The 17140-nt window shown below is 45.7% G+C and overlaps 1 protein-coding gene across 1 annotated transcript in view; it reads left to right on the top strand.

Annotated features, from left to right (window-relative positions):
* The window catches only part of LOC137369343 (paladin-like), a 158546-nt gene that overhangs the window by 96578 nt on the left and 44828 nt on the right, over positions 1-17140 (top strand). The window contains exons 15-18 of the mRNA XM_068030414.1: positions 2384-2581; positions 4388-4528; positions 5759-5830; positions 10592-10732. Of these exons, the coding sequence (XP_067886515.1) occupies positions 2384-2581; positions 4388-4528; positions 5759-5830; positions 10592-10732 (552 nt within the window). The remainder of the gene's footprint in view (positions 1-2383; positions 2582-4387; positions 4529-5758; positions 5831-10591; positions 10733-17140) is intronic.

Genomic DNA, 17140 nt, shown 5'->3' with positions numbered 1-17140 from the left:
TCCTGCGTAGTCACATGCAAACCCTAAAAAGGAGAGGGGTATGGAGCACTCACCTTGGCAGAACGAGGAAGGTTGTTGAACCTCTTGCGGCATTGCACCCATATCCAGGAGGTGGCCCTATGGCTGCTGGCCTCCTCTGCAATCTCCATCCAGGCTTGTTTGGTCAGCTGGGAGGACCTTTTCTTGCCATCACTGGGGAATAGGACCTCCCACCTTTCCCTTGCAGCCTGGAGGAGAATCTTAAGGGAGGCATTGCTAAACCGTGGGGCCCCCCTGTGTCTTGCCTTTGCCATCCCGCAGCGTCCTTCTCTGGAGGTGTGGGGGTGCCCAGGAGTCACCACAGCAATGGCTTCAACAGACAGCATTGCAAATGAGTCTAAGGCAGCAATGTATGTAGGGCTGGCAGGACTTTCAATATGATGCCAGCATCTGGTCCAGAGTCATGTGACCCGGTCATCGGTGCATCAAATCCCGTCTCTGTCACATAATTGGCTGGGCCCCATGCCTCTTTTATGTAAAGTGGCCGCCCACCATGTAATCATGGTTGGCTGGCCATGCACGTGACTAGTGGGGATGACACCCACTGCCGGGATCCATGATGGACTCAGTAACTTCAGCCCATGGTCTAGGGACTGAAGGGCAGCCCCATTGCTTTACTCACTCAGCATTTCTTCCATGCCTGCCTCACCCTCAGCAACAGGCCAGCCCGCCATGACCCATCCGATATCCATGGCCTCGTCCACCATCAGCTTCACCATGGCGGTGAAAGGCACTCTACCCCCAGTGCTTTGACGCTTCCCAACATTCTGAGTGTGCTTCTCCTGCACAGACATACTCAGTGTCACTCCTGTCTCATGGTCCATCTGTGCTGGTCACTCTGAACTGTGCAGCACTGCGTGGCTGGGATGGCATGATGACACAGCCATTCAGCCATCTCAATGCAGCATTCACCCATCACTGAGCATGGGGTTTAGGTGAGTGTGAACTGGGTACCTCAAAGTGGACTTGGGTTCCTGGTGTTGCCCCATGCATGAGTCTATTACCTGGCCTCACATTTCATGGGTGCCTTTTAATACATGTTGGGCTTCCAGTTCACAACTCTAAATGGCACTCTCCTTTCCACACCACAACAGGTCATTAAATCTCTTCCTGCACTGGATCCAGGTTCTTGCAACCACTCCTCGGCTGCTTACAATGTCTATCAGCTCCAGCCATGCCTTCTTTGTTAGGCTTGCTGGCTTGCTCCTCCCATCTGCTGGAAACAGGACATCTTTCCTTTGTCTTACTGCCAGCATGAGCGCCTCCAGAGAGGCATTGCTGAATTGTTAGCGATCCTCACTCTGAAGCCATTTCTCCACTGCCTCTCTTGCTACAGAGCTCTCCTTTGTAGCTGGTATCTGCAGCCTTCCTTTAAAAATGGCGCCTCACAATCAAATGCCGGCACTATGACCCGCCCACTGAATTAGCCAGCTTCCCAGTGTGCCAGCTCTTAATTGGCTCTACATCGTAAAATCGCTGAGGAAGTCCCATCACCTACCCATGTGTGCTGCCGACCTGATAGCCCCCCAACGTTTGGTCATCTGCCTGATCGGTAAAATTCAGGCCTGAGATTCAGCATCCTCTTTACTTTAAACTGCTACTCTTCAGTGACTGGGTATGGTGAGCATTGAATCTATTACCACACATTCTTTCTGTCTCTCGCCAAGTTCAACACCATTCATTTACTAGGTTGTCCCTCATTTTTTACCTTCAATGTGTAATTTCACCTGTTTTAGAACTTTTACTGTGTCCTTCTCTTGTTCCTTGGCAGTATTATCCAATTCAAATACCCTTCCTCGAAGTCCCGATTTTGTAATCCTGGCAAAATTGGGACCATGCAAGCTTAAGGTGGCATAGTCATGCCAACACTTTCATTACCAGGTGACACCAAATTTTGAGATGGGAGATCATTAATTTGAGTTGATTTGAAATGGAGGCAAAATTCACCTTTTCTACATTGCCAAAATAATTTCTTCAGATGCAGAACTTTTAATAACGTAGGTATAAAGTATATTTTGAGGTTACAGTGGTAAATTTGCAACTTGCCGTTTGGGTGTATTGCAGATTGACTAACGGTTAATTGACTAAGCGCCAAAATTTCATTTCCATTGAAACCAAATGGAAACGAAGCTCAGCCATTGCCATGATGGGCCATTGAACCTCAATGAAGGTTTTCGGGCCTGGTGGCAAATTGAAAACCTACCCCTTTATTTTGTGCCTTGGGTATCAAAGAGGGAATCTGTGGTCTATGGCGGTCACAAGTAGCTCCAAATAAGGAGTTATCCTTTGTCTCATGGTAAGCTAAGGCTTCAAGTTCAGCTTGTTTCTCTTTTCTATGGTGCAGAAAGTTGAGACTGCTTCCAAAATGGATGTGCTGAGCTCCAAGAAGCTCATAGAGACGTGGCATGATGAAACAAAGCAGATGAAACAGTTTGCCTCGTGCAAGACTCTGCAGGAGGTTTATAGCCAGATAGCCATGCAGTATCCCCAGCTGCAGTACCAGCGTATTCCAATTACAGACTGTGCAGCTCCCAGAGAAGAGGTACGTTTGTGTGGTTTATTCACTTACATTGATTTTCATTCTGTTTGCGGTTGCTAGCCTTCATTATCCCAAATAGGGTGAAGAAGAAAGGACTTGCATTAATATAGTGCTTTTCACAACTACAAAATGTCTCAAAGCACTTCACAACCAATGAAGTACTTTTGATGTGCAGTCCCTATTGTAATATAGGAAACACTGCAGCCAATTTGCACACAAGATCCCACAAACTGCAATGGGATTAATGACCAGATAATCTGTGTTTAGTGCTGTTGGTTGAGGGATAAATATTGGCCAAAACATTGGGGAGAACATTGGGATCTTTGACATCCACCTGAGAAAGTAGATGGGGCCTTAGTTTAAAATCTGATCCAAAAGGTGGCATTTCTGCAAATGCTGCACGAGAATGTCAGCCTAGTTATGCACGCAAGTCTCTGAAATGGGGTTTGAACCTATAATCTTCTGATTTACAGGCAATATTAATACAATTGATCCATGTTTGACATCTCCTGACCTTCCTTTCACCTACTTCTTCAAGGAGTAGCATGACAACTGTATCATTAATTGGTGCTGCTTTTCAGTCCCTCTTTACCATTGTTTTGCAAAACTTTCTTCTGACATGACAAATTTCCATGTGTGGTTGAAACCTTCCCTTTAAATGGTAACTTAAGGGGCTGTGCAGGAAATGTTATTCCCAACTCTAAATAGATGCAGGCCCAATCAAATCCAGGAGCTTGCTGTGAGTAATTAGGTCTGCCCATAATATTCAGTAAGGTCAGCCATTATTATTACATACAAGCAAAAACCGCTCAGTATGTTGGTCCCACCAAATTTGAACCAGACTAGAAAGCAAGTCCTACTGCTTTTCACTCTTGGACAAATCACTAGATTTCAATAGTGACCTACCACCCATTAAGCAGTAGAAGAGTTTGCTGATAGCAAGAATTAGTCTCCACTCAGACAATTTCTCTCTAGCTTATAGACATTTAAAACCTGGTTCTAACCCTGCCCACCAGTGGAACTGGGCAGGCGGGTGGACAGTTAAAATCAGGGCAGTGACTTACCCCTCTGATTTGGGCAGGGTGCCATTTTAACCCACCACAAGGTTGTGGGGTCCTGCTTGCAAAATATAGATTGGAGCTCGACTGCCATTTTCACTCCAGAGCCTATGTGAGGAAGTGTTCTTCTGGGCACAGCAAGGAAATCTTGGGCCTCCCCCACCCTTCCAAACTCTCTCCTCAGCACTTACTGGACTGCTGGCATCCTTTTGGCCCCCAGCGGCAGACACCTGCCATTTATGTCTGGGGCCAGATGACTATGCCCACTGGGTTCGGGGGTTGAGACTGCTGGGGCCCAAACAAATTTACATTTTCACCATCCCCACTTGGCGGAGGGCTGAATGGTTTCACTATTGCCTCAGCCTCAGATCTGCATGACGCCTGCTAAGATTTAAAATCCAGGCTTGAATACATTTAATGGCCTTCCTATTCCAGACAAACCCTGAAATGAAACAAAATCTAATTTATTTGATGATCAGTTTACATATGAACATACGAATTAGGAGCAGGAGTAGGCCACTCAGCCCTTCAAGCCTGCTCAGCCATTCAATAAGTTCATGTCCGAACTGATTACCCCACATTTCCACCGACCCCGATAACCTTCCATCCCCTTGCTTACCAAGAATCTATCTCTGCCTTAAAAATATTCAAAGACTCTGCTTCCACCGCCTTTTGAGGAAGAGAATTCCAAAGACTCACGACCCTCTGAGAGAAAAAAATTCTCCTCATCTGTTTTTTTTTGTATTTACAGGATTTCGATGTGTTCCTTAAGGTTGTGAGGTCGAATTTAACCATAGATCAAAATACAGCCATTGTCCTAAACTGTCACAATGGCAAAGAAAGAACTACAGTTGGCATGGTCATCTGCCTGCTTCTGACCTGGCATATTAATGTGAGTTAAAAAAACTTTCTCTCAGTATGGCCTGGATGTTCATTGGATTCTAGCTGACACTTTTTTTATTTAGAATTTTCCATACTTTGATAAAAACCTCAAAAAGCAGTGCACATAAACAAAGAAACAGAAGATAAGCAAACAGTGTAACTTGGCTGTTATATCATTGAGAGGCAGAAAATCAGGGACAAAAGTGCTGTTAAAATGGTCTTGCAAAATTAAGCCTTTAGTATTCAGTTGTTTTGCTTTAAATATCCTTGCTTTAGGTGTGGCTGTTGCTAAGATTGCATTGACACCGTTGATAACTTGGAATAAACTGATGTTACCATTATTTTCATTTGTTAGCATTCATTAGAATAAATAAAGGACATTTTTGGGGACAGTAAATTTGAAAAGTGGCTGTTAGCTCTGATTGGGTACCTTAACTTTTGCAGGGTCAGCTGTGGCTTAGTGGCAGCATTCAAGCCTCTCACTCAACAGGCTGTGGATTCACAGTCCCCAATCTAGAGATTTGGGCATGTGTTTCAGGCTGACACTTCTGTATAGCACTGCCAGGTTACTGCACAGTCAGATGTGTTGACTTTCAAATGAGATGTTAAACCGAGGCCCTCTGATGTAAGAGATCTGAGCACACTATTCAAAGACGAGCAGGGAGGTTTTGACAGTGCCCTGGACGATATTTATACCTCAGCTTGAACTATGTACTACTTTGTTATTACAAAAGCAAAATACTGCTGGAAATCTGAAATAAAAAGAGAAAATGCTGGAAATACTCAACATCTGTGGAGAAGAGAAACAGAGTTTCAGTTCGATGACCTTCTGGCATACTTTTCCATACAGTTTTATATTCTGTCTTTTCAAATACATATCTAATGCCTTTTAAATGATGCGATAACCTCTGTCAGTATCCACTTGTGGTAAAGCATTCCACATTCAAAAAACCCTTTGTGTGAAAACATTTCCTCGAGCTTCTGCCTTACTCTTCTAGCAATAATCCTTAATCAGGTTGCCAACCCAGTTGTGGCTTTCATAGACTTTATGTTACTAGTTTACCAACCCATTGGAAACAATCCTTCACTATTTACCCTCTCTTTAATCTTACTCATTCAAACATTAATATCATTTATGTAGATTGTGTTTGAAATCTGTGTATCTGTGATATTTTTGTCATACTATGTAATTTAAAAAATAATCTGAATTAACCTCAGATTAGATGACTTCTCTCCATAGGGGTTTCCAGAGCCTTACGTGGAGGATATGGTAAGCATCCCTGATGCCAAGTACACAAAAGGGGAATTTGAGGTAAGAAACTTCAGTATTCCTTAATTTGATTGCTTGGAAGATTGGCAATCTTTACAAAAGAACAGATTTAGTGTTGAATTTTCATTGGACAGGGTGACAGCAAGGAAATTTGTTGTGATTTTCTCATCGATGTTGGTGACTCGCTGGCAATTGCCCTCTGCTGGTGAATCGTTGGAAGTTTTAAATAAAGATACATATGATTAGGAATTATTGCTGCAGATATTAAAGGATGGATAATGACAATTTTCCTGTCTCCTCTCCTTTAGTGGAGGTGTTAACCCATTTAACACAAAGCAGTTAATATCTGTGCTAAAATACAACAAGAACATTAATATACATTTACATCGGACCTTTAACACACTCAATTATGCCAAGGCACTTCATGGGAGCGTTATCAGGCAATATTTGACACTGAGCCACACAAAGCGATAGTAGGACAATCAACGAGAAGCTTGGTCAGAAAGGTAGGCTTCAAGTGTCTTCAAAGAGGAAAGTGAGGTGGAGAAGCAGAAAGGTTTAGGGAGGAAATTCCAGAGCTTAGGGCCCAGGCAGCTGAAGGCATAACAGCAAGGATTGGGACGAAAGGGTTGTAGGAGGTTCCAGAGAAAGGGAGGGATTTGATTGCAAGGCCGTGAATTTTAAATTCAATGCACTGCTGGGCCCAGAGCAAATATAGGTCAGTGAGCAGAGGGGGGATGAGTGAATGGGACTTGGTCCGAGTTAGGAAACAGCAGAATTTTGGATGAGCTGAGCATTATGGAGGGTGGAAGGTGGAAGGTGGGAGGCTAGTCAGGTGAGCTTTGGAATTGTTGAGCCTGGCAGTAACAAAAGCATAGATGATGGTTTCAGCAGCAGCTGGGGTGAGGCAGGGTCAGAGATGGGTAATGGAAGTAGGTAGTCTTGGTGATGGAGAAGACATGAGGTTGGCAGCTCAGCTCAGAGTTAAGTAGGAAGCCAAGGTTGTGAACTGTCTGTTTCAGCCTCAAACAGTGGCCAGAGAATGGGTTGGAAAAGGTGACTCAGGAACAGAGATTGTGGAACGTCCAAAGATAATGGCTTTGGACTTTGCAATATTTACTTGGAAAAATTTCTGCTCCTCCAATACTGGATATCAGGCAAGAAGCATGACAAAGATCAAGCGGTGATGGTGAGGTAGAACTGGGTTTCAACAGCGTACATGTGGAATCAGATGTTGTGATTTCAGGTGATGGCACTGAATGGCAGCATGTAGATGACAAATAGGAGGAAGCCAAGCATACATCCTTGGAGGACTCTGAGTTAGCTGTAAGAGCTCAGGAAGAAAATCCATTGCAGGAGGTTATTTGGCTACGACTGTATAGGTAAGAATGAATAAGAATGGAACCAGGAAAGGATAGTTCCATTCGGCTGGACAAAAGAGGATTGTGTGGTGATTGGTATCAAAGGTTGCAGACAGGTCAAGAAGGATGAAGAGGGATAGTGCACTATGGTCACAGTCACGTGGAATGTAATTTGCAACTTCTACCACTGTTTTAGTGTTGTGACTGGGTGAAAATGTTTGCAAAGGCCAAACAATGCCCTAGTCATGTGTTCAATTTGGAGGGGTTTGCTCAACAATGTTTTTTGTAAGGAACACCTTTAAAGGTATAAGGCTGACCATGTAGGATAAATATTCAAACTCAGCTTAAAAAAGCTTAATTCTAAAGCAAAAGTCAAGAGGAAAATTTACCTCTACAAATCTTGGAGGGATTCTCGGAGCCAAAGACTTGCAGGAGTAGGCCATTCAGCTCCTCGAGCCTTCTGCAGTTAGATGATCGGTGAGATCATGGCTGATCTGTATCTCAACTCCATTTTTCCATCTTTGTTCCATAACTATTACCTTACCTAACAAACATCTATCAATTTAAATTTTGAAAGCTTCTATTGACCCAGCTTCCACAGCCTTTTGAGGGAGACCTCTCCAGGGTAGCACAGTGGTGCAGTGGTTAGCACTGCAGCCTCACAGCTCCAGTGACCCAGGTTCAGTTCTGGGTACTGCCTGTGCTGAGTTTGCAAGCTCTCCCTGTGACCGTGTGGGTTTTTGCCAGGTGCTCTGGTTTCCTCCCCCAGCCAAAGACTTGCAGGTTGATAAGTAAATTGGCCATTGTAAATTGCTCCTAGTGTAGGTAAGTGGTAGGAGAATGGTGGGGATGTGGTAGGGAATATGGGATTAATGTAGAATTAGTATAAATGAGTGGATGTTGGTCGGCACAGACTCAGTGGGCTGAAGGGCCTGTTTCAGTGCTGTATCTCTAAATAAAAAAATAAAATTTCTGCTAAACTTTGTTGGCAAAATGCTTCCTGCTTTCACTGTCTCTATGTTAAGATTATGTCCCCTCATTTTTGATTCCCCCACCAGAGGAAATAGATTCACCCAAGAGCATCCTTTTAACATTTTAAACATCTTGATCAAATCACTCCTCAGTCTTCTGAAAAAGAGAAGAGGTTGACAGAAATGGAGAGAGGAACATGTTAAAAGTATTAACAGAGAACAAAAAGCACAGGCCGGAATTTTTCTTTGGACAGGGGGCCGGCCCACTGGCCGAAAAGGCGGTGGCGAGCCCGCCTCTGCTAGACCTGGGGAGTCAGGCTGGGAATTTTTACTCCCCAGGCCCTTACTTGGTCTTGGGCAGGAATTCCACCTCCTTGAGGCAGGAAGTTCCATCTAATGGAGCTGCTGGCCAATTAGTGGGCTGGCAGCTCTTAGTCCCAGCAGCGCCACTGGGAGCAGTGGCCACTGCTGGGACTATACCAGCCATTGCAAGCAAGGTGAACGACGGACCTGGAATGAAGGTAAATTTTTGGGGCCTCACGAGGGACAATTGGCGGGGCCCTGGCGAGACAAGGGGGGGTCGGTTCGGGGGGCGGGGGAATGTTGTCTGTCGGGGACAGTTGGGGCTTCGGGGGCAGCTCTCCATGGGGCCCAGAGTGCCTATCAGGAGGGCACGCCCACCAGCCTGCAAGACGGCTGCATGGTTTTACCAGGTGAGGTTCTTGAGGCTTCTGGTATCTGGCTGCCGCTGGTAAAATACCAGCAGTGGTGGGAGGAGGCCCTTCGGTGCCAGTTAATTGGCCAGTTAAAGGCCTTGATTGGCCTGGGGTGTATGGGCTGTTTCTTGCCGCTGCTGTCCTGCGTAAAATTGCAGTGGGGTGGGAAGGGATCAGGAATAGACCCTCCCACCCTGCCTTCCACTCAAGTTGAGGACCCTTCTCCCGCCACCAGCCCACTCGTTTGGGGGCTGTAAAATTCCGTCCACAGTTCCTGAGGCAAATATAAGAGGAGCTGTCACTTCAGAGAATGCAATACCTAATTCTATTAACTCTAATCGACTCTATGACTCTATAAAATGGGATTAGAATAGGTGCTTGATGGCTGGCACAGACATGATGGGCAGAAGGGCCTGTTTCTGTGCTGTATAACTCTATGACTCGATGGGCTGAATTTTACGCCACTCTAGTGGGTCAGATTGTGACGTGAGGGAGGTGTAAAATTGAGCGGGAGGCTCGGGGAGGCCTACCCGCCCTGCTCCCGCCTCCGGTCAACTTTACAGCAGTCGGGCGGCGGGGGGAAACGGCTCGCCTGCCCGAGGCCAATCAAAGCCCTTAAGTGGCCGCTTAATGGCCACTTAAGGGTTCTCGCCCACCTCCAAAGGTATTTAACCCGTGGCAAGCGGGCTGGGGACGTGAAAAACACACGGGGTGGGGGGGTGTGGCCATGGTAGTCGGGCACAGAGTGCCTTATTGAGGGCCGCCCCCGCCTCCCAACCCCCCCCCAACGAACACTCCAGCCTCACCATGGAATGACCGATCAGCCTGGTAAGGCATGCCCAACTTACCTTCACTCCTGGCTCCATGGCGTCGGCTGGAGTGCAATCCTAGCAGTGGCCACCGCTCCCGGTGGCACTGCTGGGACTAAGAGCTGCCGGCGCACTGCTTGGCCGGCTGCTCACTGAGGCGGGACGTCCTCCCTCAAGTGGGTGGAAGTCCCTCCTCGGGTCAATTAAAGCCTGGGGACCCGTAAAATGCGGGATGGTTCCCCGGGCAAGGCGGAAGCGGGTTCGCCACCGACTTTTATGGCGGTGGTGAATTCCCGCCTGCCTAAGGTAAAATCCAGTCCTATGATTCTAATTCAGAATTCAGTGTGATGTAGCTGTGAATGAAGAATTATCTGGAAACAGAGGAAAGTACAGCTGTTACATCCAACTTGTTCTCTAGTTAATGGCTCAAGGAGCCGTTTAGATGAATGGGGCATCTGAAAGCTGGGTACATTATATATCTTGTCTAATCTAATGTAGACATCTCACAACAGAATTATAAAGAAAATGCAGATGCATTTATGATACAAATACATATATCAGCTGTTATGAGCATCATGTCAGCATTTGGAAGTTTTAAGTTGAATATCAATGTAAAATATGGAATCAAGAGTCATGTGAGCCTTAAAGATAAAAAAATCTGAAAATATGAGTCAGGTGGGCTGAATGAACTCCCTCAGTTCATCTTGCCCTCATGAAAGGATTTTGTGTAAGCTGAGGCAAGATAGTATTTTGAGATTGGGTCAATAATTGACTGTAAAGCAGCCATACTCCAAGTACAGTCCAAAAGAAACTATGCCACCCATAATCATACATCTAAATTTGTTGATTTGAGTACGGAGGGTAGACGAAGTTCGTCATTGGTGCAGAGTAACAAAATGATCCCCTAAGCTTTATTTTTTTGTACCTCCATCTATTTTTTCCTCAGGCCATTCTTAACCTGCTTCGTCTTCTTCCAAATGGTGACCAAATGAAGAAGGAAGTGGATAGAGCTCTCGATGCAGTGAGTGATTCAATGACTCCAATGATGCATCACCTAAGAGAGCTCATCATCAACACCTACAAGAAGGTAACATTTTACCTATCATTTCTTATTCTAAATGGGGCTGTGTCACTCACTGCAAACAGTGAATTAATACATTTTATATGTTTTCATTTCTATTATGTTGACAATTTATTCATTTGAACGTATTGAGGCTGTTTTTCACTTCCTTTGACCAGCATTAACACCGGTGATGAATCTGGCTCCACTTTAAAGGAGCCTACTCTCGGTGTCCAAAGTGCCTGCCTGTCTCAGGCAATAGGCCCTTTTTAATATAGGAATTGGGGCCTCAAAATTGCGGGGCCTCTTTGCCACCGATCAGTGCTCTCCCCCAGTCAGTCACCCAAAAGTCAAGATAGACCATTGTGACAAATCTTTCTGGTTATGTACAGCTGGAGTAAAAGCAGATTGATTGAATGGTGATTTTGCACAGAAAGGGCATTGGTGTCCAAAATATTTGGTATATATTACACACTGGGAAGGACAGCATTACCCCTGAAATAATCAAGAGTGCCAAGCCTGCTATACTCTCAGCACTACATGAACTGCTATGCCTGTGCTGGGACGAGGGAGCAGTACCCCAGGACATGCGCGATGCCAACATCATCACCCTCTATAAAAACAAAGGTGACCGCGGTGACTGCAACAACTACCGTGGAATCTCCCTGCTCAGCATAGTGGGGAAAGTCTTTGCTCGAGTCGCTCTGAACAGGCTCCAGAAGCTGGCCGAGCGCGTCTACCCTGAGGCACAGTGTGGCTTTCGTGCAGAGAGATCGACTATTGACATGCTGTTCTCCCTTCGTCAGATACAGGAGAAATGCCGTGAACAACAGATGCCCCTCTACATTGCTTTCATTGATCTCACCAAAGCCTTTGACCTCGTCAGCAGACGTGGTCTCTTCAGACTACTAGAAAAGATCGGATGTCCACCAAAGCTACTAAGTATCGTCACCTCATTCCATGACAATATGAAAGGCACAATTCAACATGGTGGCTCCTCATCAGAGCCCTTTCCTATCCTGAGTGGTGTGAAACAGGGCTGTGTTCTCGCACCCACACTTTTTGGGATTTTCTTCTCCCTGCTGCTTTCACATGCGTTCAAATCCTCTGAAGAAGGAATTTTCCTCCACACAAGATCAGGGGGCAGGTTGTTCAACCTTGCCCGTCTAAGAGCGAAGTCCAAAGTACGGAAAGTCCTCATCAGAGAACTCCTCTTTGCTGACGATGCTGCTTTAACATCTCACACTGAAGAATGCCTGCAGAGTCTCATCGACAGGTTTGCGTCTGCCTGCAATGAATTTGGCCTAACCATCAGCCTCAAGAAAACGAACATCATGGGGCAGGATGTCAGAAATGCTCCATCCATCAATATTGGCGACCACGCTCTGGAAGTGGTTCAAGAGTTCACCTACCTAGGCTCAACTATCACCAGTAACCTGTCTCTAGATGCAGAAATCAACAAGCGCATGGGTAAGGCTTCCACTGCTATGTCCAGACTGGCCAAGAGAGTGTGGGAAAATGGCGCACTGACACGGAACACAAAAGTCCGAGTGTATCAGGCCTGTGTCCTCAGTACCTTGCTCTACGGCAGCGAGGCCTGGACAACGTATGCCAGCCAAGAGCGACGTCTCAATTCATTCCATCTTCGCTGCCTTCGGAGAATACTTGGCATCAGGTGGCAGGACTATATCTCCAACACAGAAGTCCTTGAAGCGGCCAACACCCCCAGCTTATACACACTACTGAGTCAGCGGCGCTTGAGATGGCTTGGCCATGTGAGCCGCATGGAAGATGGCAGGATCCCCAAAGACACATTGTACAGCGAGCTCGCCACTGGTATCAGACCCACCGGCCGTCCATGTCTCCGTTATAAAGACGTCTGCAAACGTGACATGAAATCGTGTGACATTGATCACAAGTCGTGGGAGTCAGTTGCCAGCATTCGCCAGAGCTGGCGGGCAGCCATAAAGACAGGGCTAAATTGTGGCGAGTCGAAGAGACTTAGTAGTTGGCAGGAAAAAAGACAGAGGCGCAAGGGGAGAGCCAACTGTACAACAGCCCCAACAAACAAATTTCTCTGCAGCACCTGTGGAAGAGCCTGTCACTCCAGAATTGGCCTTTATAGCCACTCCAGGCGCTGCTTCACAAACCACTGACCACCTCCAGGCGCGTATCCATTGTCTCTCGAGATAAGGAGGCCCAAAAGAAAGTAAAAAAAAGAAAGAAAGAAGAATTACACACAACCAGAGAGAACACGATTAAACCAGCCAAGCAACAAATGCAAAGTAAAAGATCCACTCTCAGAGTTCGAAGCTTCTTTGTGATATTTTCATTGCAGCAGTCTAAGCTGTATCCCAATATTTTTAAGTTGTGTTCACAGCAAAGAGGCAGTTTCCGTACAGAGACTCACATTTTCTATAAACTAAAGCATGTATATGACATGAACTGATATATTTGTCCTTTGACAACCTGACCCTTTTATTGAGGTATATTCACATCCGAGACCAAGAAACTCCTTCGGATGGCCACCACACTCTCCTGTCCACTCCAAACGTGGTAAATGACACACTATCAGATGGTTACATTTGGGCTAAGCCTTAATTACAGGCTATTTTAGATCGAGTAATGTGTAATGAGGTAGGATTAATAAGAGATATCGTAGTTAAGGATCCTCTAGGGGATAGCGATCACAATATGGTAGAATTTCAAATTGAGTTTGAGGGTGAGCAACTCTGGTCTCAAACCAATGTCCTCAACTTAAACAAGGGCAATTACGGAGGTATGAAGAAAGAGTTGTCTAAAGCAGGCTGGGAAAATAGACTAAAGGGGAGGTCAATGAACGAGCAGTGGCAGACATTTAAGCAGATATTTCATAACACTCAGCAAAAATTTATCCTAGCCAAAAAGAAGGACTCAATGAGAAGGATGAACCACCCGTGGTTAACAAAGGCGGTCAAGGAGAGTATCCAATCAAAAACTAAGGCACACAAAGTGGCGAAAACTAGTGGTAGGTCAACGGATTGGGAATTTTTTAGGAATCAGCAGTGGATGACTAAAAGGCTCATAAAGAGCGAGAAAATTGATTATGAAAGTAAATTGGCAAGAAATATATAAACAAAAAGCAAGAACTTCTACGGATATATAAAAAGAAAGAGATTAGCTAAAGTGAGCGTGGGACCCTTGGAGGATGCGACTGGAGAATTGATAACAGGGGAACAGGGGAACAGGGAAATGGCAGATAATTTAAACCAATATTTTGCATCGGTCTTCACGGTGGAGGACACTATAAACATCCCACAGATATCAGATAAGCAAGGAACTAAGGAGAAAAGATCTTGTAACAATCTCTATCATGAGGGACAAAGTATTTGACAAACTAATAGGACTAAAGGCAGACAAGTCATCAGGACATGATGGCCTGCATCCAAGGGTTTTGAAGGAAGTGGCTGCATAGATAGTAGAGGCATTGGTCGAAATATTCCAGAACTCATTGAATTCTGGGAGGGCCCCAGCGGATTGGAAAACTGTTAATGTGACACCCCTGTTCAAAAAGGGAGGGAGACAAATAGCAGGCACTTTAGGCCAGTCAGCCTAACATCAGTCATTGGGAAAATGCTTGAGTCCATTATTAAGGAAGAAATGGCAGGACATTTAGAAAAGCTTAATGTAAACAAACAGAGTCAACATGGTTTCGTGAAAGGGAAATCATATTTGACAAATTTACTAGAGTTCTTTGAGGATATAACAGCAGAGTTGATAAAGGGGAACCGCTGGATGTAGTGTATTTAGATTTCCAGAAGGCATTCGATAAGGTGCCACATAAAAGATTATTGCACAAGATAGGAGCTCACGGTATTGGGGGTAATGTATTAGCATGGATTGAGGATTGGTCAACTCACAGAATACAGAGAGTCAGGATTAATGAGTCTTTTTCAGGTTGAAAAGACATAACTAATAGAGCGCCACAAAGATCAGTCCTAGGGCTTCAATTATTTAATATCTATATTAATGACTTGGAGGAGGGGGCAGAGTGTAATATATCCAAATTTGCTGATGATACAAAAATAGGTGGGAGGGCATGTTGTGATGAGGGCATAAGGAATCTGCAAAGGGATATAGATAGGTTGAGTGAGTCGGCAAAAACTTGGCAGATGGAGTTTAATGTAGGAAAGTGTGAGGTCATGCACTTTGGTGGGAAGAATCAAAAGGCAGACTATTATTTAAATGGAGAGAGGCTCCAAAAAAGTGCAGCACAGAGGGATCTGGGTGTTCTTGTGCATGAAACACAAAAAGTTAGCATGCAGGTGCAGCAAGTAATTAAGAAGGCAAATGGAGTTTTGGCCTTTATTGCTAGGGGGTTGGAGATTAAAACTAGGGAAGTCTTGTTACAACTGTACAGGATGTTGGTGAGGCTGCACCTGGAGTACGGTGTACAGTTTTGGTCCCCGTAGTTAAAGGATATACTGGCATTGGAGGCAGTTCAAAAGAGATTCACTAGGCTGATTCCTGGGATGAAGGGGCTGACTTAGCAAGAACAGCTAAACAGATTATTCATTATAGTTTAGAAGAATGAGGGGTGATCTTATTGAAATGCACAAGATTCTGAGGGGGCTTGACAGGGTAGATGTTGAGATGTTTCCACTAGTGGGGGAATCTTGAACTAGGGGACATAGTTACAGAATAAGGGGACACTCATTTAAAACTGAGATGCGAAGGAATTTCTTCTGTCAGAGGGTAGTGAATGTCTGGAATTCTCTACCCCAGAGAGTTGTGGAGGCTAGATCACTGCAAGTACCTAAAGAGGAGGTAGGTAGATTTTTGAAATATCAGGGAGTTGAGGGTTATGAGGTGCTGGCACGAAAGAGGAGTTGAGGTCTGGGGCAGATCAGCCATGATCTTATTGAATGGCGGGGCAGGCTTGAGAGGTTGAATGGCCTACTCCTGCTCCTATTTCTTAAGTTCTTATGTGCAGAGTTAGAAAAAAACTCTTATGTACACAGAGTTAGAAGAAGACAAGATAATAAGATAAGAAATAGCAGCAGGAGTAGGCCATTTGGCCTCACAAGACTGCCCCAACTTTCAATAAGATCATGTCTGATCTTTCACCACAACTCCACCTTCCCGCATTATCCCCATATCCTTTAATTCCCTTAGTACCTAAAAATCCATTGACCTCTGTCATGCTAATACTCAATGACTGAGCAGCCTCAGCTCTCTGGGGTGGAGAATTCGAAAAATCCACAACCTTTAAGTGAAGAAATTTCCCCTCACCTCAGTCCCAAATGATCGACCCTTTATTTTGCAACTGTGACTCCATGTTCCAGATTTCCCAGTTGGGGGAAACATTTTCTCAGCATCTACCCTGTTAAGCCCCTAAAAAATTTTATCTGCCTCAATTAGATCACCTCTCATTCTTATAAACTCCAGGGAATATAGGCCTAGTCTACTCAATCTCTCCTTATAGGACAATCCCATCATCCCAGGAGCCAGTCTAATGAACCTTCGCTGCATTCCCTCGACGGTAAATATGTCCTTCCTTAGGTAAAGGGACAAAAACTGTACACAGGACTCCAGGTGTGGCCTCACCAATACCCTGTGTAAGTAGTAGTCAAAGGCTGGAATTTTATGCCCTCCCGGGAGCGGCTAGGAGATGGGGTGGGGACATAAAATCGAGTGGGAGGTTGGGGGTGCCGTTCCAGTCACTTGGCCCACCCCTGCTGCTATTTTACCAGTGGCGGGGGAGGTGGCAAACTGCCCGTCTGCTCCAGGCCAGTTGAGGCCCTGAGGTGGACAATTAATTGCCACGTTATGGCCTCCTCCCACCGCTGCTGGTATATTACCAATGGCGACCAGGCACTTCAGCCTCTGAGGAGGTCACCCAGGAATACCAGGCAGCCTTCTTGCGAGCTGTGAGGGAGGCCCTCTTGATTGGGCACCCTGTGCCCCATGGAGGCCCCCCCCAGTGGCACAAACCACCCTGGAATACAATGTGGTGAAGTGTGAAGTTATCCATGTTGGTAGGAAAAATAAAAAAAGAATATTTTCTGAACGGCAAGAGACTGGGAAATGTTTGCGTTCAGACAGACTTGGGCTTCCTTGTACATGCAGGTACTGGACCTCTCCCCACCATTCTTGATTGACCCCCACCCCGCACATCGCAGGGACCCAGCCGATTGTCCCTGGCGAGTACGATCCCCACTGACATTTGCTGGGGCTTCCTCCATTGTTGCTGGTCCTGGCTGGGTGCAGTCCCAGCAGTGGCCATAGCTCCTGGTGGCACAACTGGGACTGAAGAGCTGCCGGCCCTCTGATTGACTGGCAGCTCTTGAAGGCAGGACTTCCTGCCTCAGAGGGGCGAAGTCATGACCCAGGCCAATTAAGGGCCTGGGTCATGTAAAATTGTAGCATGGCTTCCAGGCCCGGCTGAGGTGGGGT

The sequence above is a fragment of the Heterodontus francisci genome, chromosome 4 (genome assembly GCF_036365525.1).
Source record: "Heterodontus francisci isolate sHetFra1 chromosome 4, sHetFra1.hap1, whole genome shotgun sequence".
In the NCBI taxonomy this organism is placed as follows: Eukaryota; Metazoa; Chordata; class Chondrichthyes; order Heterodontiformes; family Heterodontidae; genus Heterodontus; species Heterodontus francisci.
This window is presented reverse-complemented; position numbering and strand designations above follow the sequence as displayed.